The sequence below is a fragment of the Zalophus californianus genome, chromosome 11 (assembly GCF_009762305.2).
Source record: "Zalophus californianus isolate mZalCal1 chromosome 11, mZalCal1.pri.v2, whole genome shotgun sequence".
Classification (NCBI taxonomy): Eukaryota; Metazoa; Chordata; class Mammalia; order Carnivora; family Otariidae; genus Zalophus; species Zalophus californianus.
The window spans coordinates 29,568,091-29,592,235 of record NC_045605.1 but is presented as its reverse complement, the minus strand read 5'-3'; the positions used below and the strand labels follow the sequence as shown (position 1 = coordinate 29,592,235).

General features: G+C 44.9%; 2 protein-coding genes and 1 pseudogene across 4 annotated transcripts in view; 1 reads left to right on the top strand and 2 right to left on the bottom strand.

Annotated features, from left to right (window-relative positions):
- NCAPD3 (non-SMC condensin II complex subunit D3) overlaps nt 1-7,449 on the top strand; it is a 69,200-nt gene extending 61,751 nt beyond the window's left edge. For both annotated transcript variants that reach the window (XM_027579423.2, XM_027579422.2), the window contains 6 exons: nt 509-675; nt 899-1,038; nt 2,157-2,234; nt 6,366-6,437; nt 6,516-6,576; nt 6,663-7,449. In XM_027579423.2, coding sequence (XP_027435224.1) covers nt 509-675; nt 899-1,038; nt 2,157-2,234; nt 6,366-6,437; nt 6,516-6,576; nt 6,663-6,771 — 627 coding nt within the window. In that variant the 3' untranslated portion in view covers nt 6,772-7,449. The remainder of the gene's footprint in view (nt 1-508; nt 676-898; nt 1,039-2,156; nt 2,235-6,365; nt 6,438-6,515; nt 6,577-6,662) is intronic.
- Nucleotides 1-24,145, bottom strand: part of JAM3 (junctional adhesion molecule 3) — a 106,683-nt gene that overhangs the window by 2,117 nt on the left and 80,421 nt on the right. Inside the window, exons 2-9 of one of the 2 annotated variants that reach the window (XM_027579430.1) lie at nt 19,533-19,598; nt 18,907-19,020; nt 15,175-15,327; nt 14,489-14,691; nt 13,426-13,525; nt 11,331-11,460; nt 11,178-11,232; nt 8,124-10,864 (exon numbers count right to left, since the gene is read on the bottom strand). In XM_027579430.1, coding sequence (XP_027435231.1) covers nt 10,829-10,864; nt 11,178-11,232; nt 11,331-11,460; nt 13,426-13,525; nt 14,489-14,691; nt 15,175-15,327; nt 18,907-19,020; nt 19,533-19,598 — 857 coding nt within the window. In that variant the 3' untranslated portion in view covers nt 8,124-10,828. Of the gene's footprint in view, nt 1-8,123; nt 10,865-11,177; nt 11,233-11,330; nt 11,461-13,425; nt 13,526-14,488; nt 14,692-15,174; nt 15,328-18,906; nt 19,021-19,532; nt 19,599-24,145 lie in introns of those variants that run through there. The other variant, XM_027579431.2, reaches the window with a different exon arrangement.
- The window catches only part of LOC113914376, a 50,413-nt pseudogene continuing 48,924 nt past the window's right edge, over nt 22,657-24,145 (bottom strand).

Below are 24,145 nucleotides of genomic sequence, written 5' to 3'. Positions count from 1 at the left end.
GCCACATGGATCACTCGATCAGGGAGGCTTCCCTTCCCTCCTGGCCAGGCCTCATGAACTTGTCTGGAAAGTCATCAGAGTAATACCTGGGGGCTGTGTGCGAATACCCAGAAAGCAAGCTGGTCGGCAGGTTGTTTGATCTGTGATTCTAGTGATCATAGCTAACTAGATCCCCCTAGGTGTCTCACTTTGTCTGTGGTCCCCTGTTTCGAACAGAATGTCACTTGGGGTATTTCCAGTGAGCTGCTGTTCACTTCCAGACACAGTGTGTTCACGTCTCTGAGAAATCCAGACAGATCCACTGCATTAAAAACTGATGAAGGCCAATTAACTTAATCCTTTTTCTCTTTAGTGCCATGACATCTGCCATAACTTTCTGAAGAGAACGTTCTACTTGCCCAGGGCTGACACGGTTTTTTCTGGACTTGCTCAGGGCATGTAAAGTTTCCATTAACAACAACAAAAAAGTGTCAGTAGGTAAAGAGTCTTTATTTCTCTTCCCTGACAGGTTGCTCCGAGTTTAGAAGTAATGCCAGCTCTTGGTGGCCGGGAAGGTGCCACTGTGCCCGCTGCTGCGAGCCAGCCCTCAACACCCAGGGCACTTGCTGGCCAAGCACCGCCTCTGTCCCCTGCCCTGGAGACTGGGCTATTGAAGAGGTTCATGCCCAAAGGCAGGTACGGAGCCGCTACATCGGGAATGGGGCTGACTGCCTCTCACCACATTCTCTGCTGCCTCTGGACCTTCCCCAGTGGGCCTTTTGGCGGACACCTCCTCCAGGCTCCTCTCTTTCTGATTTGCAAGGAGTGTGGTTGAGGGCGCCCCCGGGAGGCCGAGGGCGGTTACTGCAGCGTTTTCGCCCTCGTCCTCTCTGCACATCTGGCATGTTTTCCTCCTCAGGCCCATGTCCCTGAGCACCATTGCGATCCTGAATTCTGTCAAGAAAGCTGTGGAGTCCAGTAGCAGGCACCGGAGTCGGAGCACAGGAGTGTTGCCATTCCCGTTAAGCTCTCAGAGCCTGGACAAAATGTGCCATCGTGGTAGGTTCCAGGTCTGGGGTGGCTCCAGGGGCGCCGATAGAAGTGGTCGGTTTTGTACCTCAGACACAGTGAGGATACAGATGAAAACACAGAACAAGCCTCCCTCTCATCCTTTTTTAAATGATTCTGTTTTCTTATCTTTAAAACAAACAACTTTGGGGATTTGGGACTCTGGGTTGTCTCTTATTAGAGATTTGGAAAAGAGAGTGGAGTGGAAAACTCACCCATTAGTGGCAAAGTATTCATTATTCCCGTCTTTCCACTCCCCACACACATGCATTTGGCCTTATTTATAAAGTTGTAATCGTAGTGTGCATTTCTGGTTTGTAGTCGACCTCCCTCCACATAACTGAGAGTAATAGTGAACATTTGCCCATGAACTTTTCTTTCCTAACTTTTCTCCCCATGGCCTCTTAGCATTCTATCTTGTGGAAGTACTGAAACCTATTTACTGTTACCCTTGTCTCGGAAATACAGGTGTTTTTCAATTTTTTGAAGTAATGTCACAATAAAGTATATAATCTTTAGGATTGATTCCCAGCACTCAGAGGCCATGAATATTTTTAAAGCCTTTGATAGCATCAGATTGGCTTCTGTAACTCACTGCAGTTGTACGTTGGCCAGAGCCAGTGGCCATTTTCCTGCTTAGAAACATTGGTCTTACAATTTCCCATCTTCTTTGCCGGGCTTTATAGATCAAAACCGGCTATGGTTTTAATTTCCTTTTCTTTCTTTCTTTTTTTTTAAAGATTTTATTTATTTATTTGACAGAGAGAGACACAGCGATAGAGGGAACACAAGCAGGGGGAGCGGGAGAGGGAGAAGCAGGCTTCCCGCCGAGCAGGGAGCCCGATGCGGGGCTCGATCCCAGGACCCTGGGATCATGACCTGAGCCAAAGGCAGACGCTTAATGACTGAGCCACCCAGGCGCCCCTTAATTTCCTTTTCTTTGAATCCTAGTGAAAATGGACAATGTTTCTCATGTTTATCATTTTTTTGGTATCTTTCTGAGTTACTTCATTATAAAAACACTTTATTTGGGATATTAGCTTTATCACAGATCTTGCTAACCGTGTTGGGGTTTTTTGGACAGCTAAAACTTTCCTGTTTTATCTTAGCAACCTCCTACAGCTTGGAGCAGGAGTCCAGTGGAGCTGTGGACCACGTAACTAAACGAGCGATCAGTACTCCTGAGAGTAAGTACTCCTGTGACAAGCCGGCTTCTGCTGAGACTCTCCTCAGTCACCGTGTGTCTGCGGGACTCCTCCTGTTGGAAGAGAGGTCTTTCCCTCGATGCAGGCGCTCCTGGTGGTCAGCAACATTGTGGTGCCTTGTCACACGGCATCTCGTGACAATTATAACTCAGCAGCCTGAGCACTAGCTGTCAGTCGAGCGGTCTTCTAAGTGCTTTCACGGGTATGCGCTCAGTTAAACTCCCAGCCACCCGGGAGGCTCCCTGTTAGCCAGGGAGGGAGGCTGAGGCACAGGTTCCCTGGGCAGTGCCATGCTTGCCATTCTAGAGCCAGCACTTGCGCAGCCCTGCTTTGTAGCAGTCCCGTGTCCACACTGGCAGGCACCGGGTACGGCATCGACTGGCTCCGGAGCCAGCTGAGCCTGCGGGTTCACTGGCCTATTGAGGACCCACCACCAGCTGTGCCGAGAGCCTCTGTCTTCTCACTCCCATGGGGTGGTTTTTCTAATCTGTTATTTCCGAGTCTGCAGAAGTGTAGAGGATTTTTTCCCATTACCTTGTTTTATAGCTTCTTAGGTCCACGGTGTGTCTCAGTGTGCCTCCCGCCTCTTTGCTGTCCACCTCCCCCTTCCTCTGCCGGCCAGCCCCGGGCTGGGGTCTCAGGGTCCTGCACACACCCCCTCTTGCCTGGTGCGGGGCGTTCATGCACCACGTCCTCACCTAGAACTTCCCGTGCCCTGGTGGCCGCCGCTTCACCCTCCAGCAGCAGCCCGCCCTGACCCTTCAGACGAGATGAGGTGCCCCCTCCCGGCACTGACTCCTCCGCCGTACTCGCCATACCTCCACACAGTGGACCCTCGAACAGCAGGGGTTTGAGCTGCACGGGTCCACTTGTGTGCAGATTGTTTACAGTGCAGCACCATACATTGTCTTAATAGCATTTGTGATTGTCTTAATAGCACTTCCTGTTCTCCAGCTTACTTTATTGTAAGATTACAGTATGCGATGCATCTAACATACAAAATATGTGTTAGCTGACTGTTGATATTACTGGTAAGGCTTCCTTCTGGTCAACAGTAGGCTATTCGCAGTTAATTTTGCGGGGAGTGAAAAGTTATATACTGAACTCCCACATTGTTCAGGGTCAGCTATACTACTTCCTCCGTCCTTGCAGTTAGTTTGTAAGCTGTTTTACTCTTTACTGTGCCCACTGGGCCTGCCCCAGTGCCTAGAACATGGGAGGAGCGAAACAGGTTAGTGAGTTAAGTGATGGGACGAATGGCAGAGCTGGGACCTGAAGCCAGGTCTCCCGATTGCAGTTCCTGTGTCCTTCTACAGCCTTTGCTCTCATAGAGCTGCTCTTGGGTGGGACTGCCAGATGAGAACATGTTAAGGTGCTCTTCTCTTTGGTTATGGTGCAACCCAGGAGCTAGGCATTCATTTAGTTGTATGTTCAGTTAGTACACATTTATTGAGCACCTAGTGTGTTCTGGCTAGTTGCTGGGCAGTTCTATGACCTGTGATGCTAGATCTGTTAGAGTATTTACCGGTTTATAGAGAATTTCCATCAAGTCCTCCTTTTAAGGGAGATTAACGATGAACAGAACTCCTAACCCACATCTCCTTAGATGACAACCGAATCGTGACTGCTTTGTCATTAAAGCAGTAATTTGGGGTTCTATATATTGAACAGGTGTAATGTTATATATGTGAAAAACTCAACCTCTTTGAAACAGACAAATTTTCTGTATGTTCTTTGTTCCTGGTTCAGAGAAACCGAGTGCTTCTATTTTGGCATTAGGAACCATATGCTGCAGAAACGGGGGGCGGGGGGAATGCATCTCATTTTAGTTTTGCTCATCCCCAGGAGTCCCTGATTTCAGTCTTTGGTTGGTTTCCTAGCAGCCTAAGTTCCTCAGCAGCGAAGCCTGGCGGGCTGCATTAATACTGCTTGGATTTGCATGCATGGAGTCGTCTTTGCACTGAAAATAAGACCCTCGGGTGTCCCCAGGTCAAGAGAGTGCTTTTTCTCTCTCTAGGCTCTTGAATGTAAAATTCGTGGTCATCTTTCCTTATTCTGAAGCAGGAAGGAATGCTTGAAGAAGGGTCTCCTATTAGCTCTGCTTCCTGGGAGAATTATCAGATCATGTAAAAACACTCAGTTCTGTTTTCTCTGTGGTTTGTAGATACACATTCTGTTGACAACTCTTAGGTGGGGTGACTGTCAAGAAGTGGTCTCAGCTGTACGAAGGCAGGAGGAAAAATGCTAGCCAGCTCCACTGTTCTGGCACACCGGTGGTATTCAGCATGAGCAAAGTGGCTTTGCTAAATGGAAATGAGTCCTTTTCAGAGCTAGATCTTAACTGAAAATCTGTGCAGCGTTCAGCAAGTCCCTCTTATTGCTGTCAGTCAGGCAGCAGAGATGCTCCTGCCTTTGATTGTAAGTGCTTACAAAGTGCACAGGGGATCTGAGAGCCACCGCATAGTGGCCTTTGCCAAGGTTGGAGACCTATAATCTGGATGTGCTCAGTCTTCCAAACTGGAAAAGGAATGTGTACGTAGGGAAGGGGAGTTTGAACTGCAGCATGAGGAGAGACCTCCCAGAAACAGGAATAGGCACAACTATTTGAGTGGGAGCACGATGAAAATACTGGTTTCTTATCAGTTAATGTAGCTTAAGTCGTTCACGGGCACATAGTACTGCAGATGCACTGTGGACTTTACAAGAGACTAGAAAGATCTAATCGGTACTCCTAAGAAGGCTACAGTGCGGGGGAGAAAGTCTACATCACACGTGTTCTTGGGAGGCCTGTGGGCTCTGATGGACCGTCAGCAGCCAGCTGTGGAGCCTTGTTCTGTTCCTGGCAAGTGTGGTGACAGCTCACACAGAGAGGTACAGGACACAAAGTAGGGAGCAAGGCCCTGGGAGAGGCATTGCCACCTGGGTCTCAAACGACTGGCATGGTGGTCGGATGAGGGAGGCGCTCCAGGCAGCAGAACTGCATGCCCAGACCAGGGCCCGCAAGAGGTCGGTGATCGGACACAGCGGCCGGCAGTGTGTGAATGCAGCACCCGGGTTCCGAAAGGCAGCTGGGGGCTGGCTTGCACAGAGGTGGTTCTGTCCAGCTTGGACACTGAGCCGGTGGGACCCTAAGCAGAGCGGCCGCCTCTTAGAGCTTAATTCTAGTGACGCAGGGAATAAGAGCTAAGAAATGATAATAGTTGTTAACCTTTATTCAGCACTTACCTTGTACCAAGTCCTGTGTTAAGGACTTAACATAAATAATCTCATTGAATCCCTACAACTCCCTTGAGGGGGCTACATCTGTGTCCCATTTTGGAGATAAAGAAACTTGAGGTTTTTAGAGTAGTTCACACAGCTGGTAAGACCGCAAGCCAGAATTCAAATCAAGTGTGATCCGAGTCTGTTCCTACCCTCTGCTCTCTGCCTCCTAGGGGCGACCTGAAAGAAGAGGCGGCTCTGGGTGGAGAGCACTGTGCTAAGTCAGGGGGAGAGGAGCACACATCTGGTGAGAGAAGGAGAGGAAGCGGCAGAAGGAGGAGCTAGGAGGAAGACGAATGTAACTGCTTAGTGATTAGGTTAATGGAGAAGGAGCCTCTCATGCCTCACAGTCCCAACTGGGACAGTCCACTGATAACACTGAGGTTCAGAAGGAACGTGCTGAGGAGCGGGGGTGACGAGGTGGCCAGGTGTCTTCAGGGAGTGCAGTACAGTAGGAGACACAGGACGTGGGAGAGAGGCCGGAGTCGGGGGTCACTGGTGTGTTGGCAGTAACCGGAGACGTGTGGTGGGTGAGAAGCCAGGGCCAGTGGCCAGTGGGAGTGCAGGGGCCACAAAGCCATGTGAGGGAGTGGTCAGAGGAGGGAGCCAGGAGACCACGGATGGGATGAGTATCCAGGAGGACAGAGTCTCCAACTTCATTGAGTCCCACAGAAAGGTCAGACTGAGCCTGAGAGGGCCCCTGGATTGGATTTGATGGTGCTTAGGGAGTGATACAAGTGACTGAGTAAAACTGTAGCGGAAGCTCCACCTGATCTTGCTCGGGTGACTTTATGTAGGTCTGCTTCCTACTGGCTTTTTGTTAATGCTGTTGTTGTCCCCAAATTTACCCAGGGACCATCAATGATGTCACATTTGGAGCAGGAGTCAGCTACATAGGCACCCCACGGACACCTTCAACCAAAGGCAAGTTCCTTTTCTGTCAGATGCATTAGCCACTTTTGAGTTCTGGGAAATCTGAATTTGTGTCTGACTCTCTTTCAGAGAAAATTGAAGCCCAGTGTCAAGGAAATGACATTTTATGTTTATCGCTTCCTGATAAACCGTAAGTTTACCAAGAGTTCCTCTTGAGGTAAATGTTTTTGTCAGGGTTTTATCTTTAGTTCCAGAATGACTGTTTCCTTTCCCTAGGCCTCCACAGCCTCAGCAGTGGAATGTGAAGTCCCCAGCCAGAAATAAAGATAACCCAGCCCCCAGCAGGAGGTCACTCCGAAAGACCCCCCTGAAAACAGCCAACTGAAACAGTCATTCAGGAGTGTTCGGGAGGCAAGAACTCTAAGGACATGTTGTCTCCTGCCTGTGGAAAGACAAGAGTCCACCTCCCTTACCCCCAGGGAGGAGGAGGCTTTTAACTGTGTGATACCAGAGTTTTTTCTTATGACCCTAGCACTCTGCCTGTTCACCTGTGTGGTGAACAACCTTTTACATTTCTCTTTATGCAGTATGTGGTTAAAAAAAAAAAAATTGTAAAATAATAGAGAAATGCCATAGCTATTTAATATTCTAACTTTACTCCATTTGAAAGTATCGAGTTCATTCTGATAAAGCATACTCTGGTCTTTAAGGAACACAACAGATCAGCTTTCTTTTATATAAATGAATCCTGTTACCTTGTCGGAATTCCCTACAGTACAGTAGTTTCCTGTATCTAATGATGAAACTTTGATTGTAATTATTTTTTTATTCTTATTTATAAATTACAGGTTTTAAAGTGTACAGCTTTCTAAAATGGAATAATAAAGGTTAAGCATAAATACAGCCTTCTGGTATTCCATAGAATATTTCTACCAGATAGACTATTTCTACTTTTAGAACAGGGCTTTTTAATTTACATTAAGTGTTTAAGAATAATAAAACCCTTCCAGACTCAAGAACTGTGAGAAATAAACGTCTGTTGTTAAAGAAAAAGAAAAATAAAACCCACTTTCCTTTTAGGAAAAAAAAAAAAAAGACTCCCTTTGTCTGTCTTTAAGGTTCAGCTCATCTGTTCCTCTGCCTCTGTCCCCGGACAGAAGCTGTCTGCCTCCTAACAGCACATGTCCTTCTGTCCTTCTTCATATGTAAACGCGGGCCTGCTCCTGAAAGTCCGCCTGTGTGCGGCTTGCACTAACGCTGGTTTGTGTTAACAGTCCACAAAGACTGCTCCCATGGGGATTGGGGGGGGGGGGGGCGTGCTTTGGTGTCTTTTGCTGATGCCGTTAGGTAACCTTAAACACGTGTGCATTCACGTTTTGTCCAAGAGTGACAAGGAAAAAGTCAGTCAGTTCACTTTTTAATCCCAGCACTACAGAAGCAAAAGTACAGGGTTACTGTGTTGATATGTTTTTAGTATAAATGTGGTAGTTGGATTAGAGGGGTAGAATGTCACTGTGCTCTATTCTGCAGTGCTCCCATACACGAACGGTGACACACATGGACAGGTCATTGGCAGAGAGAGTCACAAAGCAGCTCTTGAGTAAAGACACTTATCTCCAAATCAAGCAGATGGTAATTGATGGCAGTCTCTCTTTAAACCTGGGATCGTGCCATTTTAAGTGTACTTGCCTAACAAAATGCTAGGAAAACGAGGTAAACTCAAGAGCACATAAAAGAAAAAACGAGGCAAAGCTGATTTTTTAAAAGCTTTTATAAATGAGGTTTAACAAATACCAACTTGCAGGTGTGTTAGTACAAGTCTGCAACGTCTATGTACAGCACAGCTACGCTAGAGGCCACAATGGCCTTGTAGAGGCTTTGAGTCTTCAGTCGCATTCACATCTTAAAGACACATGAATGGTCCTTTTCCGTCTACATCTTTACAGTATCAGGCACCAACTTCCCAGCCTCCATACTCACTTCTCTCTGTCAGCCCCAGTTCACATGGCATGAGGCTAGGTGGTGGTACGGTCATGAGAAGGGAGTCGGGGCTGTCCTATCACTAGGACAACCAAGATGGCAGCTAGGGCGTTGCTCCCCAACAATTAGAGAACGGGGACACTACCCCTTTCTACCAAGCGGGGGTGAAGATGAAGGGATATCTTAAGTCTAAGCATTCAAAACACAAACGCAAAAGAAGATGGGTACCATTAAGCAATTATGAAGAGTTGCCCACTGCTTCTGCCAAACAGCCTGTGGCAGAGTATTCACAGAACTTAAAAAAGAAAAGTCAACATAAGTCTCAAGTATTCAATTAAAAAAAACGCTCAAAGTATAAAAAATTAAGACGCTGGAAGTTTAATCCCAAGATGACTACATCCTTCTACATATAAACCATCCTTGAAGCACACAGTGGAACTGGAGGCCCTCCTCTGAGAAGCTCCCTCTTCAAACCGCTTCACATCATGAGTTTAACACAGCAATGTATCTGAGGCGAAGAACATCTGCTCTTGAAGAACAAAGGCTCTTGAATGATGTTTCTAATGTCCCACACGCAGTGAGCAGCAGTGTCTTGGGTAGATAAAGACTTTAAAATCAAAATCAGAAAACGGCCCTTGATTCAGGCATTTCGCTTTCCTTGCCATCAGGCTTTCCACCCCGGCTGCACTACCTGACGTTCTTCAAAGGGCTGGCCTCGCCGCCACCACATAATGTAGGTTTATTGTGAAGTGAGACACAACCTGCGGTGTCTCCGTGCTTTCTTCATGGAGAAGAGGAAAAGTGGAATTCATTTTCTTAAAAAACATGATTGTAGTTTTCAGAACTGCCTTTGGCCCTGGACAGTCTGATGAACTACACAAATAAGTAAAATGAATTTTAAAGCCAAACAATAGCTACTTTGTTTCATGAGCCATCCACAACGAGAAAGAGCTCTGTCTCCGGGGAGCTGAAGGCTGGGATACCACAGGGAAGACACCCACCCTTCTTGAAGTGTCCACCTTACTACTAGAAAGTAGTAAGTCCAACGCTATAAAGCTAATCAGCACACAAAGCCTCTGTCAGGCCAATAAAGATGGCAGTGCACATGCTGGCTAGCCTTCGAAGTTAGTAGCCAATATGGCCTTCGAGTGGGGCACAGGACTCGAGCCTGGGAGTTGCGAACATGGTTTCACAGGGACATCCAAGCACTTCTGGGTGGTCTCTGGGCACAGGTAGTCGGAGTAATCTAGGAAGAGGCCATTCAAAGCTAACCTTAGAGCTCCTTATGTTTCTTTTGGAGAGTTGCAAATAGATTTTGACATTATTCAACTGGATTTTTTTTTTTAAAGGTTTCCTAAGTAACAATGATGGGATGTATAGACAATGTAAATTCTCTTGTGAAAAATGCTAACTTAGGTGGAAAAAAAGGAATGTTCCAGTAAGCTTCCTTGAGAGGATTTTTGGGGTTAAAATACTCTTTAATTATTGGCATTTTCCAATTTAACACTAGTAGCTTGGAACTCCTACCTTAAATTGAAAATTTTTAAAAAAATAGGTATTTAACACTGTATGACAACATATTTACAATTTAAATAGAAATTTTCTTTTCAATAACCAAAATACATCTTTAGCAAAAATTTAGAATGTAAAATTTTATAAAATAAACACCCATAGAAAAGCAGAACATTATTTCAGTACCATTTCAGATTTCGCCTAAGATGAAGGTTTTATGTAAATACTGACCCCCCCACCCCCCATGGGCAAGCAGGGTTCCTACAGGTAAGAAGACGCCTTCTTCCAACAAGCAATTTACCTTCCTGATTTGGGCTGTTTTCATAAAATTCTGATCCAAACAGATTTTCCAAGATGGACACTAAAATACTGATGAACAGAACCTTCAAGAAGAATCTGCAGTGCTGGCTGCGGGCAGCTGTGAAACAAGATCATCGCATAAAACACCTCTTTTCTGGGTTTCCTGGTTCAAACTCTGCAACTGCAGGGTGTCGCAGTGCGTCGTGCTCCCAAGCCCTGCGTTACCAGTGCTGCATGGCTGCCTGGTGGCCCCACACACAGGACTCACACTGGCTGACGTAGATGAGTGGTGAATAAACTGGCTTCACTGGCCCACAGTGCCCAGCCCAGCCTCTGTGGCCAAGAGCTTTCTGATCACCCTAACACTCAGGCAGGAGCCAGGCCAGAAACAGACTGGGAATCAGCCTCAGTGAAATGCAGTTTTGTTTTTTTTTCCTCCTTGTGATGACTATGCCCATCTCGAGGATAATTCTTTTATTCATGTGGCTGGTTAAAAAGTAAGAAAGGAGTAGCGGTCAACTTTGGCCAAAACAAAAAGCTTTTGCGTAAGTGTCTAGCTCTGTCCAAGTGCACTTGGCTCCCGGTTTGCTCTTGATAGGAGTTTCTGGTAGAGGTATTTGCATGTGCTCCCTCAGCCACACCATCAGATTTCAGATCACAAATGATGACTTGTGTCTGAAGTCGCCCTGCAAGGCCAACACAGGGTTAGACACGGCCATCCTCTACCAACCCAGGGGCCCGAGTGGGAGAGGAAGAGTGGAAGCCAGGTCTAGGCCCCGTTTCCCCGAGGAAGAAACTTACGGCAAAACAAATCAAATGAAACCATTCTTCAAAAGTAACATCTACTGTTAGAGCCTGCAAACTGTGCACGCCAGGAGTGTGTACAAACATTGCACTGGGAGGGTTTCCAAGGAGGAATGTCATTTTTTCTGCTGGAAACACCTCAATTTCTAGGTTTCCTCAAGGATGTCTGCTCTGTTGCCTCACTCCTTTCCTTACCTCCTCATCTGTCCTGATATAGTTCACTCCATCTGTCTTCCCCGGACTCTTGTAACTGAAAAAGGAGGAGAGGGGGCTTCAGTGACTACTGATTTTTCACGTAATGCCAACTTAAACTTTGGTTTTGTCACTTAAGACAGAAGACAGGCTCACCTTTCGCCATTCTGTTTATTATTGATGAAGTAACCCCGTCTGTACGCGCAGCAGATGCCCACGGTGATCAGGGCCAGAACAGCAAGGACCACCAGGATCCCCCCAATAATGCCACCGATGTTCAGGTCATCTGGAGAAAAGAGGGATTGAGGGAAGAGAGGATACACACTATCTGGTCTTATAAAAGCCCCTGAGCCCATTGTGCCTCCTTCCTAATCCTGCATCCTTCCACTGCCCCGCTCCGCCCACATGCCTACCCCAGCCAGAAGAAGAGCAGAGTGAGACCACTTCAACTCTTTCTAGCCTGGAACATTCAGGACCCCAGACCCCTGGTCTCACTTGTAAAAAGTAATGAGACCTCCAAAGTTCAAATGCTGTCATACTTAATCCTGTATTAAAAGGGGCTTAGCATTGTATAAAAGGCTTTTACAGTCTTCTGGCTAAATCCCTGAAAATATTATTAATGGAGAAAATGGTTTCACTTTATAAAGACAGAATTAAGGAACCAGGAATCCCAAAGAAAAAATTCCTAATTTCCAGGGATTCCCTTTGCTGTGCGTTATTTGGGGAAAGAGACTAGTTTCGCACAGGACTGAAAAAAATATGAGGTGGGAACATGACCTTTCACTATCAGCTGCCTGGCCTCGTATCTACAAGCCTCTTGGAGGAAAGCCCTTGACTCCCTCTTCCCATTTCTGTATACTGGGCAAAGGTACTCAGTCCCCATCAGTATGGGGCACTGGGGCTGTTTCCTTCATGCAGATAAAAATGCAATGGAAAACATGCAGGCAATATATCAACATAAGCCAACTAACTTGGAAGTTGTTAAATTCTCCCTTATCCTAGTGCAGTGGTTTCAAATGTGAGTGTGCATTTAAAAATTGAAATTTTGACTTTAAAATGTCAATTCTCAAGCTCTATCACTAGAGAGAGATTCAGTAGGTCTGGGGCAAAGCCCAAGAGTCTTCCTCCTGCCCGGGAGCAGTTTCCTGAATTTGACAGATGACAAGAATCCCCTGGAATGGTGTTTGACACACAGACACTTCCAGACCTCCCCTGGGGACTGAGTCCATACGCCTGGGGTGGGGCCTTGGAATCTGTACGTGAAACAGTGCACTCAAATGATTCTCACAATCAGGCAGGCTTGGAAAACATTGCTCTGGGGTCAGTTATACACAGGAAGGAGGGAGGGGCTGAGATTACTCCCCAGGTGATTGTGATGGTGACATGCCCCATCTGCCCCAGCCTGCCTTCAACACCTCTCCTTTAGAACCAGTATCTGAGAGACTGTATCATCACAGAACAGGGTAAAGTTACTGAGGCTAAAACTCTGGCTGTCAGCTTACCACAAAATGGTTATAACTGGATAAATTTCTGGGGACCTTACACGACATTATGTTTTGATAATTTTATCAATTATCAAAGAAGTGGAGTGAGTTAGTTTATCTATCTATCTATCATCTATCTTATCTAAAGTAGGCTCCACGCCCAGCATGGAGCCCAATATAAGGCTCGATCTCATGACCCTGAGATCAACACCTGAGCTAAGATCAAGAGTCAGATGCTTACATCCCAGAAATGGAGTTTATTAAACTCAGTTAAGGGGCACCTGGGTGACTCAGCTGGTTAAGCCTCTGCCTTCAGCTCAGGTCATGATCCCAGGGTCCTGGGATGGAGCCCCGAGTTGGGCTCCCTGCTCGGCGGGGAGTCTGCTTCTCCCTCTCCCTCTCCTGTTCCCCCCACTTGTGCTCTCTGGCTCTCTCTCTGTCAAATAAATAAATAAAATCTTTAAAAATGTTCTTAAAAATAAATACTCAGTTAAAAGCGACATGATTAATTATGTTCCCAACACCAGAAGACTCCAGAAAGTCTATTTTGAGGAGATAAACATACTGCAAGTAATCACTTATTAGTCATTTAGCTGCTACTCAGAACTTTCTCATCTTTCCTTTCAATGTACCCGAGTGAGTTTTGGTGAATCCAGTCATCTCCAGAAGAAAGCTGACCAGTTGTCTAAACTGATGGTGGTCTAATATTAAAAGTGTTCTATCCACTTGCCAGTCTTCAGATGAAATATTTTCAAAAAGTAACTCACAGACTTCCATCTCCTGCTCCTCACATCTGGCTGAGCCTGCATCATTGGAAGCGATGCAGTAATACTGCCCAGAGTCTTCCTTGTGAACAGCATTGAAAACCTGTTGCAGGAAATTACAAGTAAATCATGAGACCAATCAACAGAGCTGACCTCTGGGGACTGAAGAGAAGAGATCGCCATGCTCCTCTCCCCCACGAAGGCACTAAGTCCAGAGCCTAGTAAAATGTCTGCTCATTTGCTCCTGGTTTCCTTTCGGTTTCTGCTCACTGTCCAGGTTCTTCCCTGCTATTCTTCCCCTGCAGTCTTGCCCAAGAGCTCCTGAACAATGAGATCCCCTCACGTTGTGTGGGCTTTACTTTTATTCAGGGAAAGGGACTCTCTGATAAGCACTGTCTCTCAGCAACACTTGGGCAACACAAATATAGAGGATCCTAAATAACCTGCTTGTTACTACGTGTAGTTAGATAGCCACGGATCAGGAGGCCTGGCTGCAGTAAAGCTCGGCTGAGATGCTGTTGCGGAGGGCAGTCTGTCCTGTACACAAGACCAATCTTATTTCATCTCTCCCCCCACCCACCTCCCACCACCACCACTGGGTTTTTTTGAAGAAAATTCTAGACACATGTTATCCATAAATACTTAAGCATGCAACTCTAAAAAAAAGGACTTCTTCAGATATAACTACAATACCTTATTGCACCTAAAGCAATGAACAATTCCTTAATATCGAATATCCCGCCAGTAATCCAATTTCCATGTCTCATGATTTTTACAGTTGGTTATTCACATCAGGACCCTAACATTACCCACCCACTACATTTAATAGACCTCCACAATCATCTTTATTTTACAGGTTTCCCTTCCTTTATTTTATCCCCTTAGAACTTATTTGCTTATAAGAAGGAGGGGAGGTTCATTTTTCCCATAGAATCTCCAACATTATAGGTTTTTAGTTCCTGTCTTATAGAGTTCACTGTCTCTCCTAATAAGTGCTCTTTCCACAACAGGTAACCCCTTCCTCAACAAAGATATTTCTACCCTCACCTCTGAGAAGAGATCTTACCAGAGTGCCTGTTTCAGAGTTTAAGAGAAAAGAGGAGTTTCGGAATCTGGGATTGGCCCTGGAGTCGGTGGGCAGTGGCACGTCATTGCGGTACCAGCTGTAGTGCGGCCGGGGGTAGCCCTCGCTCTCCTGGCAGTGCAGCGTGGCCGTCTTGCCGACCGGTACAGCCTTCGGCACTCTGCACACAGGAGGTACCGGCTTCACTGTGGGAGAAATGTGGGTTGGGGTTTCAAATCAGCAGCGTGAACTGATTCTTCTCAAAGCCCACAATAAACCTGCTCCCAAAACAGGACAACCAGCCAGGGGCTGCAGCACTGCCACCTCCAGGTCGCGCCCGCAGGCTTGGATCTGCTGCTGCATCTGCCCTGCAGCTCGCCCCCCAACTCCCCGCGTATAACCCCTCAGTGCATTTCTAATGCCTCCAGCTTCCGAGGAGCACCTCCTGCAGCTGGTGGAGGGAGAGCTCCACTTCCCTTCTCCCCTTCCACCCCAACTCAGGCAGCCCAAGCTCCTACAACTGCCTACTCCCTAAGTCCTGCAATACCCCTAGGGATACAGTCTAGAAGGAAAGAAAGAGCTGATCTTTTTTTTTTTTATTTTTCCCCCTTCCAGATCTTTTTTATTTTCTAGACAGACTCATGAGGCCTAAAAGGGGGAACATGTTTTAACTTCATGTGAGTTCCTACCTTGCACAGTTAACTCAATGACAATCTCATCAATTTCTTTGCGGTCATTTCGAGCAACCACCTCACAGCGATAAAGGGCTGAGTCTGTCCGGGTCACATTCCAGATCCTTAGAGAGGTTTTCCCCAGTAGTTCTGCACGACCTGCCAAATCTCCTGTAGAAAAGAGGATGCAGAACATAAAATGACTGTTTAAAGACGTCTCTGCCACCTGAAGGTGGTGGCTTCTGAGGCTAGCATTTAATGCCTCCATAAGGAGACTGCACACAGGCTTCTGTTTCTGCTCCTGGAAAAGAGAGGTGAACTGGGGACACTAGCACCAAAATAGTACCTGGTGTGTAAGAGGTACATGTGTCATTACCTGTGTCTCTGTTGTTAAAGCAGAGACCTCATTTCCTTCTCATCATTCCTAGCCAGGATTCCCATTAAAGGAGAAAAAAATCAAACAAACAACATTAGAAAACAACCAGTATTCATAAATGGTGCTGGGACAACTGGATATCCACATGCAAAAGAATGAGGTTGGACTCCTACCTCATACTATATACAACAAAGACCTTCCTATACGAGTTAATAGTATGGGGGATCCTGGGTGGCTCAGTTGGTTAAGCGTCTGCCTTCGTCATGCCTCAGGTCATGATCCCAGGGTCCTGGGATCGAGCCCCGCTGCTCAGTAGGGAGTCTGCTTGTCCCTCCCACCACTTGTACCTGCTCTCTCATTCTCTCTTGCGTGCATGCGTTTGCTCTCTGAAATAAATAAATGGAATCTTTAAAAAAAACCCCAAGAGTTAACAGTATGACTCTTAGAAAAAACAGATATAAATCATCATGACCTTGGATTAGGCAACAATTTCTTAGAAATGGCACAAAGACCGCAACCATAAAAAATAAAGTTACATTGGCCCTCACTGGAATTTCATAAAAAATTTTTAAAATTTTGTGCTTCAAAAGACACATGTTAGTTTTGAAAAGACAATCCACTAAATGGGAGAAAGTATCTGGGACAAAGGACTAGTATCCAGAATATAAAAGGAATTTGCAACTCAACAATAAGTAGACAAATAACTAATTAAAAATGGGCAAAGGATTTGAGTAGACATTTCTCCAAAGAAATAGATACAAATGGCCACCAAGAACATGAAAATATGCTCAGCATCATTAGTCACCAGGGAAATGCAAATCAAAACCACAATGAGATACCACTTCACACCCACTAGGATGGCCAAAATTGAAAAGATGGACAATTATAAATGTTAGTGAGGATGTAGGGAAAATACACTGCTGTATTTCCCCACTATTTTTTTTCTAAAAAAAAAAAAAAAAACTATACGTGCAACCACCATATTACCTAGCAATTGTACTTTTGGTCATTTATCGTCCCCAAATGAAAACTTATGTTTACACATAAACCATTATGTTTACATGAATATCCACAGCTGCCTTATTAATAGCCAAAAACTGGAAACAACCCAAGTGTACATCAATTGACAAATGGATAAAAAAAAAGTGGCCTACCTACAGTGAAATATTATTCATCCATATAAAAAGGAATGAAGTACTGATACATGCTACACCATGGATGAACCTTGAAAATAATATGCTGAGTGGAAGAAGTCAGTCACAAAGAACCACATATTGTATGATTCCATTTATATGAAGTGTCCAGGATAGGCAAATCCATAGAGACAAAATAGATTAGTGGTTGCCAGGAGGTGGGGACAGAGCGGAAGGGAAGTCAATGCTAAAGGATATGCAGTTTCTTTTGGGGTTGATGAAAGTGTTCTGGAATTTGATAGCAGTGATGGTTGCACATCTTTGTTGAATATACTAACAACCACTGAAGTATACACTTTAAAAAATGTGAGTTTTATGCTATATGAATATCTCAATATTTAAAATTTTTTAAGCATAAAAAGATGGTATGCTTTCAAAGAAGCATGAAGAACCTAGAGAATGACAAATAAAGGGGGACGCCTGGGTGGCTCAGTTGGTTAGGCATCTGCCTTCAGCTCAGGTCATGATCCCAGGGTCCTGGGATGGAGCCCTGCATTGGGTTCTCTGCTCAGTGGGGAGCCTGCTTCTCCCTCTTTCTCTGCCTGCCACTCCCCCTGCTTGTGCTCTGTCAAATAAATAAATAAAATCTTAAAAAAAAAAAAAGAATGACAAAGGAAAGAGTTAGAAAAAAAATGACACAAAAATAGAAAATAATTATTACTAAACCTGCTGACTGGTGGGAAGAACAGGAAGGATTTACCATAATATAATAAAAACAGAAAAATGCTTATGATGAAAGATGAACATTTGCAAAAACATTTTCTTTCTTTTTTTTTAAGATGTTATTTGTTTATTTGAGAGAGAGAGATAGTGAGACCATGAATGGGTAGAAGAGGGAGAAGCAGGCTCCCTGTGAGAGCAGGGAACCTGACATGGGGCTCCATCCCAGGACCCTGGGATCATGACCTGAGCTGAAGGCAGATGCTTAACTGACAGAGGCCCCAGGTGCCCCCCAAAAAGATGATTTTTAAGAGCCTATGACTCCTGATGATATTGGGGACCCAAAGCAGGAAGACTGAGATTTGGCTGTTTCCACAACATCTCTCCTCTTCTCTGAAGCCTCAACTATCAACTTCTCTGAGAACTCCAAAGCCAGCCCTTAGAAGCTGTTGCATTTGTCCCTCATGTTTACCCTGTCCCTCCCGTCAGAGTAAAGGTAAGATCCCACTGCATGTCATCTATAATTTCAATCTCTCCCTCCCTTGCCACAGCCAGCTCCTAGCAATCCCTCCCCATGTCTCTCTACACTGCCTCAACCTTAGCTCTGGCCATCAGCAGCTCCCTTCTAGCATCTGCAAAAAAGTTCTAAATTAGCACCACTGTTCTGAGTTTCCCCATCCCCAATCTCCTCTACAAATCAAGTCAAGTCTTTCTAAAGTGTAAATGAAATCATGTTCCTTCCCTCTAAAAAATCTTTGCAGACCTCAAGATACTGTCCATTCTTGCATGGCATTCAGTGCTTCTTGCTGGCCCTGGCATGCCTCGACAGCCATGTGGAGTCATTCCTCTCTCCCCTCCTTAAGTCCCAGCTGTGATAGAGAACTTGAAGTTTCCTTAAGCAAACCTGCCTTTGCTGCCACATCTATATATGCAGAGCATTCTTCCTTGTCCAACACCTTCCTCCACCCCACCCCTCACCATCTGGCCTGGTTGACCGGCTTCATAGCTCAGCTTAGATGTCACTTCTGGGAAGCCTCCCCCATCACCTGCCCTGCTCCTGCTTCATGTGATCAGAGATACCCTATGCTGACGTCTGTTCTAGCAAATGCTTTCTCAATGTGGGAAGCTTGGCACACAGTAGTTGCTCAGTAAATACCTGTCTTGTCTCCTTGCTGTTCCATGTGATCCTTCTGATTAACTCATGCAGTTGGTATCATGAATGGGACCATGATAAGAGGATGGCCTAGGAAAATGTTCACTCTCATAACTCAACAGGATGGGCTACAGATAGATTTAAATCATAACTAATGAGGTGATACTTGTTGAAGCTGAATGACAGGGACAGGGAGGTTTAATATATTATTCTCATTACCTTTCCATATTTGAATTTTCCGTAAGTGAAACAAACAAAACAGAAAAAACCAATCCTGGATGCAGATGCAGGACCAGTCAGAGGAAAGTCTCTGGGCACAAGTATATGCCTGGCCCTTGTGGACAAAGTAGGGGATTAGAGGATCATACCCTGAATTCTGTTGTCAAAAAACACATATGTGGTTTGGTCATCTTGAATTTTCTTCCATTCAATCCTGGGGTCACTTGTCTGTGAATCCGTAATGATACAAGATAGTTCCACACCTAATGAGCAAAAAACAACAAAAAAGCCCTCTCAGAGAATGGGGAACAATTTTATGATCACTTGTATACCTGGACACTGCAAGCTATCTCTAATTTTAAAGAAGTCTTGCATGCAGGTTAAAAAATCTATCTATCTCCAGGCTCCAAATGACTTTAAGAAAAGCTGAATTTTAGCCAAAAAAATAATAAAGACGATTACCAAGAACTTTTACTAAATAGAGTACACACTCCCCCTTAATACTGTGCTTCTATGTAAGAAAATTCTTTGTTATATACATACAAAGCCAGGGCAGGAATCTGATTCTAGCCAATATAAAACCTGCAGAGTTCCCTGTTGGCCTGCTGAAGGAGTACTTCGCTGACACACGTGCACATCAAATGCACTGCTAAGGAGCCACCCACCCGGACGTCTCTAGGGCACTGTGCGCCTGTGTTTGTCCTGAGTTGGCTGCAAGACTACCAAACATCCATTAGATGGCGCCCATTCTCTTAGTAGTCTCCCTTGTACTTACTTTCAAATTCCTGTACTACTGGGGTTCGGTTGCTGGATTTGAGATTCACGGCCCCAATCAAGCAACCTGAAGGGAAAAAAAGTAAAATCAGAGACAATGCAACTCTAAAATGGCAGAGAATCTTCCAACAAAGTTCAGATTTTTCCCTTCTATGTAGGCTACAATAACCTCAGAGGATAGAAAAATACTATATTCCAAAACAAAGTCTCTTAGATACAGCAAGCTGATCGCTTTCTTTCTTAGTCTGACCTCACTGGAATGAACTGAGTGGAAGAGTTCTGAGAATTTAGTTCCAGAACATAACTGCCCTGGAGCTAAAGCTCTAAGAATTTCCTTCTTGCTCAGAGCCATTCTTAATCCTGTCAACATCTTTCATCCAGACCCACCTGGGCCTTGTCATTCCTGCCTCCTGCAACTCTCGTCTCCTCTAGGCTTCCAACCCAGCAACGGCACTCTTGGTGGATTTGATATGGCCCAGACTCATGGCCTGGTACCTTCCCCTTCAGGATGGCACAACATTCTCTGGTATAGATATCAACCAGCTAAGAGACCACCTCGCTATATTAACCATGTAACCCAGTGATTCTCATTCATTAAAAAGTTTTCACTAGGACATACCCTCCCCAATGTATGTGCTATGGTGAGCGCTGTGAACTGTGTAAGACTGTTGAATCACAGACCTGTACCTCTGAAACAAATAATACATTATATGATTAAAAAAAAAAAAAGAAGATAGTAGGAAGGGAAAAATGAAGGGGGGGAAATCGGAGGGGGAGACGAACCATGAGAGACCATGGACTCTGAGAAACAACTGAGGGTTCTAGAGGGGAGGGACGTGAGGGGATGGGTTAGCCTGGTGATGGGTATTAAAGAGGGCACGTTCTGCATGGAGCACTGGGTGTTATATGCAAACAATGAATCATGGAACACTACATCAAAACTAATGATGTAATGTATGGTGATTAACATAATAAAATTAAAGAAAAAAAGTTTTCACTTGGGGCGCCTGGGTGGCTCCAGTCTGTTAAGCATCCAACTCTTGATTTCGGCTCAGGTCATGATCTCAGGGTCCTGGGATCAAGCCCCATGTGGGGCTACCCATTCAGCAGGAATCTGCTTGTCTCCCTCCCTCTGCTCCTCCCTGCGCTGGCTCATGCGCATGCTCTCTAAAATAAATTAAAATCTTTAAAAAAAGTTTTCACTAGTTTTTGGTAAAATGAGAAAATAATAACATAATTTTCATGAAGCTACTGAAGATATCAAGATATGCCAACTGCCTGGTAATCCCTTTCAAAACTAGCATCTGACTGTCCATGTGCTTGAACAAACATTAAAACCAGTTTATCATGGTCTCAAACGTCTTACCTATCTTCTTGGAGATCAAGTAGATACACTGACCACCCATAAAATCTCATTCTTCAGCTACCTGGCCTCTAGGAAAATATGCATTCCCCAAAGAGGGCCTTCATACAAAACCCTCATTAAGGTCTCTGGATCTTAGCTTACTATCCCAGCTAAAGACAATGTGCAGAAAGACATGTACTCTAAGTGGCTTTCTAACTCCTTGTACATTAGGTGGGATGCAGGTCCAGTCTTTCCCCTTTATAAATCTTATTTAATGGTTCAGTTACATGTGTACATTCCAAGTATACATTTTGATCCTTTCTTTCTTAGACTTCATTAATTATAGCAAAAGCCATAAAAAATTTACTAAGAGGGATGAAAATCAGAAGTATAATACATATACCTGAGTTGTTATTAATTTCTAGAACACTGACTTCTACAAAAGGTTATAGAACCAGGACAAGTAAAGATAATTTTATTTTGTTTTGATTAACCATGGGCTACTCCTTTTGGGAACCAGAAACACATCCCATGTATGTGCAGCATTTTCTACTTCTCCTTCAGTCTGAAAGCTCCCAGTGACCCACTGATAAAGAGTAATAAACGATGCTTTGAATATCTAGCAAGGCCACACAGGTTCCTTCTAAGGAAATGATCACAGACAGTTCTTTCAGTGCGATCACTATAATTTGGATGATGAGACACTGAAACTCTGGTTACAAATGACTATGACCAGGAATCAGCTTCCAACCTAGAGGCCATCTAAGGGGCCTCTGAGGTAACTCATGAGAGCTTCACCCAACTGAATAATAAACTAGACAACCCAATCTGCCCCTTTCCTCTAAGAAGTATGATGTTAAGAGAAATTAGAAATGCATTAGAGAGTTCATAGTCACCAGAAAAACAGACTGGAAGAAGAGCAGAAGGAGGGATTAGCTGATTTATCAAAAATGGTGGAAACACTAGAGTTGGTAACAAGTGAACTGGAGGACAAACAGGGTAACAGGGAAGTTCCTCTAGTGTCTGCAACCATGTGGAAATCTCATGAAGGCTAACTGAGACACATTCTTTATGTAATAAACCTCTAGAGTGAACTAAGCCAATGTGCTTCTTACAACCTAAAAGAAGCTAAGGTAACACAGCCCCAGATAATGGAAATAATCACCTCTTTTAATCCCTCTACTCTGCAGCAAAGAGGTGAATGCTCTGTACTCCTTAATGAAGGCTCGGCCAGACCCTCTCCTGCCCATTTACCCTGGGTAAGTTTCACAGGCAGCTGCCTGTGCCAATCCTGGAAGACAGTATGTCCCAAGAAGATTAAACAACAGAGGACCACTACGAGCAAGTGTAGCTCTGAGGATTCACCACAGCTGGGCCCGAGCTGAGGCGGCTCACGCTGAGAGTCCTACATTTCAGAAATCTCCTTCTATTCTTAAGTCTTTTTTTATTACTATTATTCTTAAACGAGTCTTAAACTTACAAATATTCTACACTGCCTCATTTACCCATCCCCACAAGCCCAGATCCCACTTTAAAATACAGACGACCCTTGAACAACACGGGTTTGAACTACACAGGTCCACTTACAGGTGGGTTTTTTAAGGGCTTACAGGAAAAGCCACATGGTATTTATTTACAACTGCCCAGCCCAGTCTCCACAGGAGAATCAAACATGACTGGTGCAGAAGTCACACTTGCTGCCCTCTGAGAACACAGGGAGGGGAGGCCTGCAGGGAGCCAGCCATCAGCAGCCCAGGGGGAGCCCTGGTACCAGACAGGGCTACCGGTGGCCCATTGTGCCAACAGGGTGGTCAGTTTGAGCGCCCAGGGCTGGCAGGCAGGAGGCTGGGCTGAAGCACAAGAACATGCCCAGAAGGTCCTCCGTGCTGCCCTGAGTCCCTCCTGGCCCAGTGCTGACCTGCCCCCGAAGCTGCTGATGGTTATAGCTGGCGGTATACTTCCAGGTAGGTGGGTCAGTGGTACTGAACCTCCAGGCCACCACCGTCAGCACCCATGGGCGGCCCACTGCTGAGCAGAGACCACCAGGCTGTGGAGCATCATCACCCCAAAGCCAGGCCCACCGCCACCACCCCGTCCCAGCCCCTCCTGGAGGAATTTTTTAAATAAATATCCATACAGTACTGTAAATGTACTTTCTCTTATGATTTTAACTTTTTTTTCCTCCAGGCTATTTTATTATAAGAATGCAGCATATAATGCATATAAAATATGACTTTATCGACTGTTTATGTTATAGGTAAGGCTTCTGGTCAACAATAGGCTATTATTAATAGTTAAGTTTTGGGGGAGTCAAAAATTCAGATATTACAGGATTTTCAACTGCAGGGGGGAGGGCAAGCACCTATTACCTATTAGCCCCATCTTGTCCAAGGGTCAACTGAATAGCAATAACTTGTGTAAAAGAATGGTGCTATGAGGACTAGAACAAACCTAACTCTTAAAGGCATCACAAGTAACTCATCTGGAATACTACCTGTGCCTGAGCGTAAGATTCTGACACAACCAGCTGGAAAATGGGGTCCGGAAGCCAGCCCTGAAGTGGTGGCTGCTAAAGCTTAATTGTGCACATGCTGAACCCCAGTACCATCAGAATACTCACAAAGAGATTATACTACTTAAGACTGAAAAAAAAGGTAGGGGCACCTGGGTGGCTCAGTCGTTAAGCATCTGCCTTCAGCTCAGGTCATGGTCCCAGGGTCCTGGGATCAAGCCCCGCATCAGGCTCCCTGTTCTGCGGGAAGCCTGCATCTCCCTCTCCCACTCCCCATGCTTGTGTTCCCTCTCTCTCTGTATCTCTCTCTGTCAAATAAATAAATCTTAAAAAAAAAAAAAAGACTGAAAAAAGAGTTTCAGGAAGGAGAAAAAGGGGGGGAATCTATGATAGCATCTATCACATGCTCTTGTCCCTATTTCATATCTATCTTGGCTTCAGACTCTAAGCTTTTTAGGAGAGCCCATTCATTCAGCTATTTTTATTTAGCACCTATTAAATGCCGGATACTGGACTAAACATTACAGATGATACATGAATAAAACATACCAAAATATATGTTCTCATGGAGCTTACATTCTAGTATAAAAGAACAAGTTTTTTTAGGTTTACTCATCTTTATATCTTCAATTCTAACACTGAATGATATTTAGTAGGTACTTGGAAAGTGTTTGCTGAATAAATCAAGGTGCATTTTTTTGTATTCTGTATTGGATTTCCTTGACTTGAGCTTTCCAAAAAATCATTTAGTTGAATT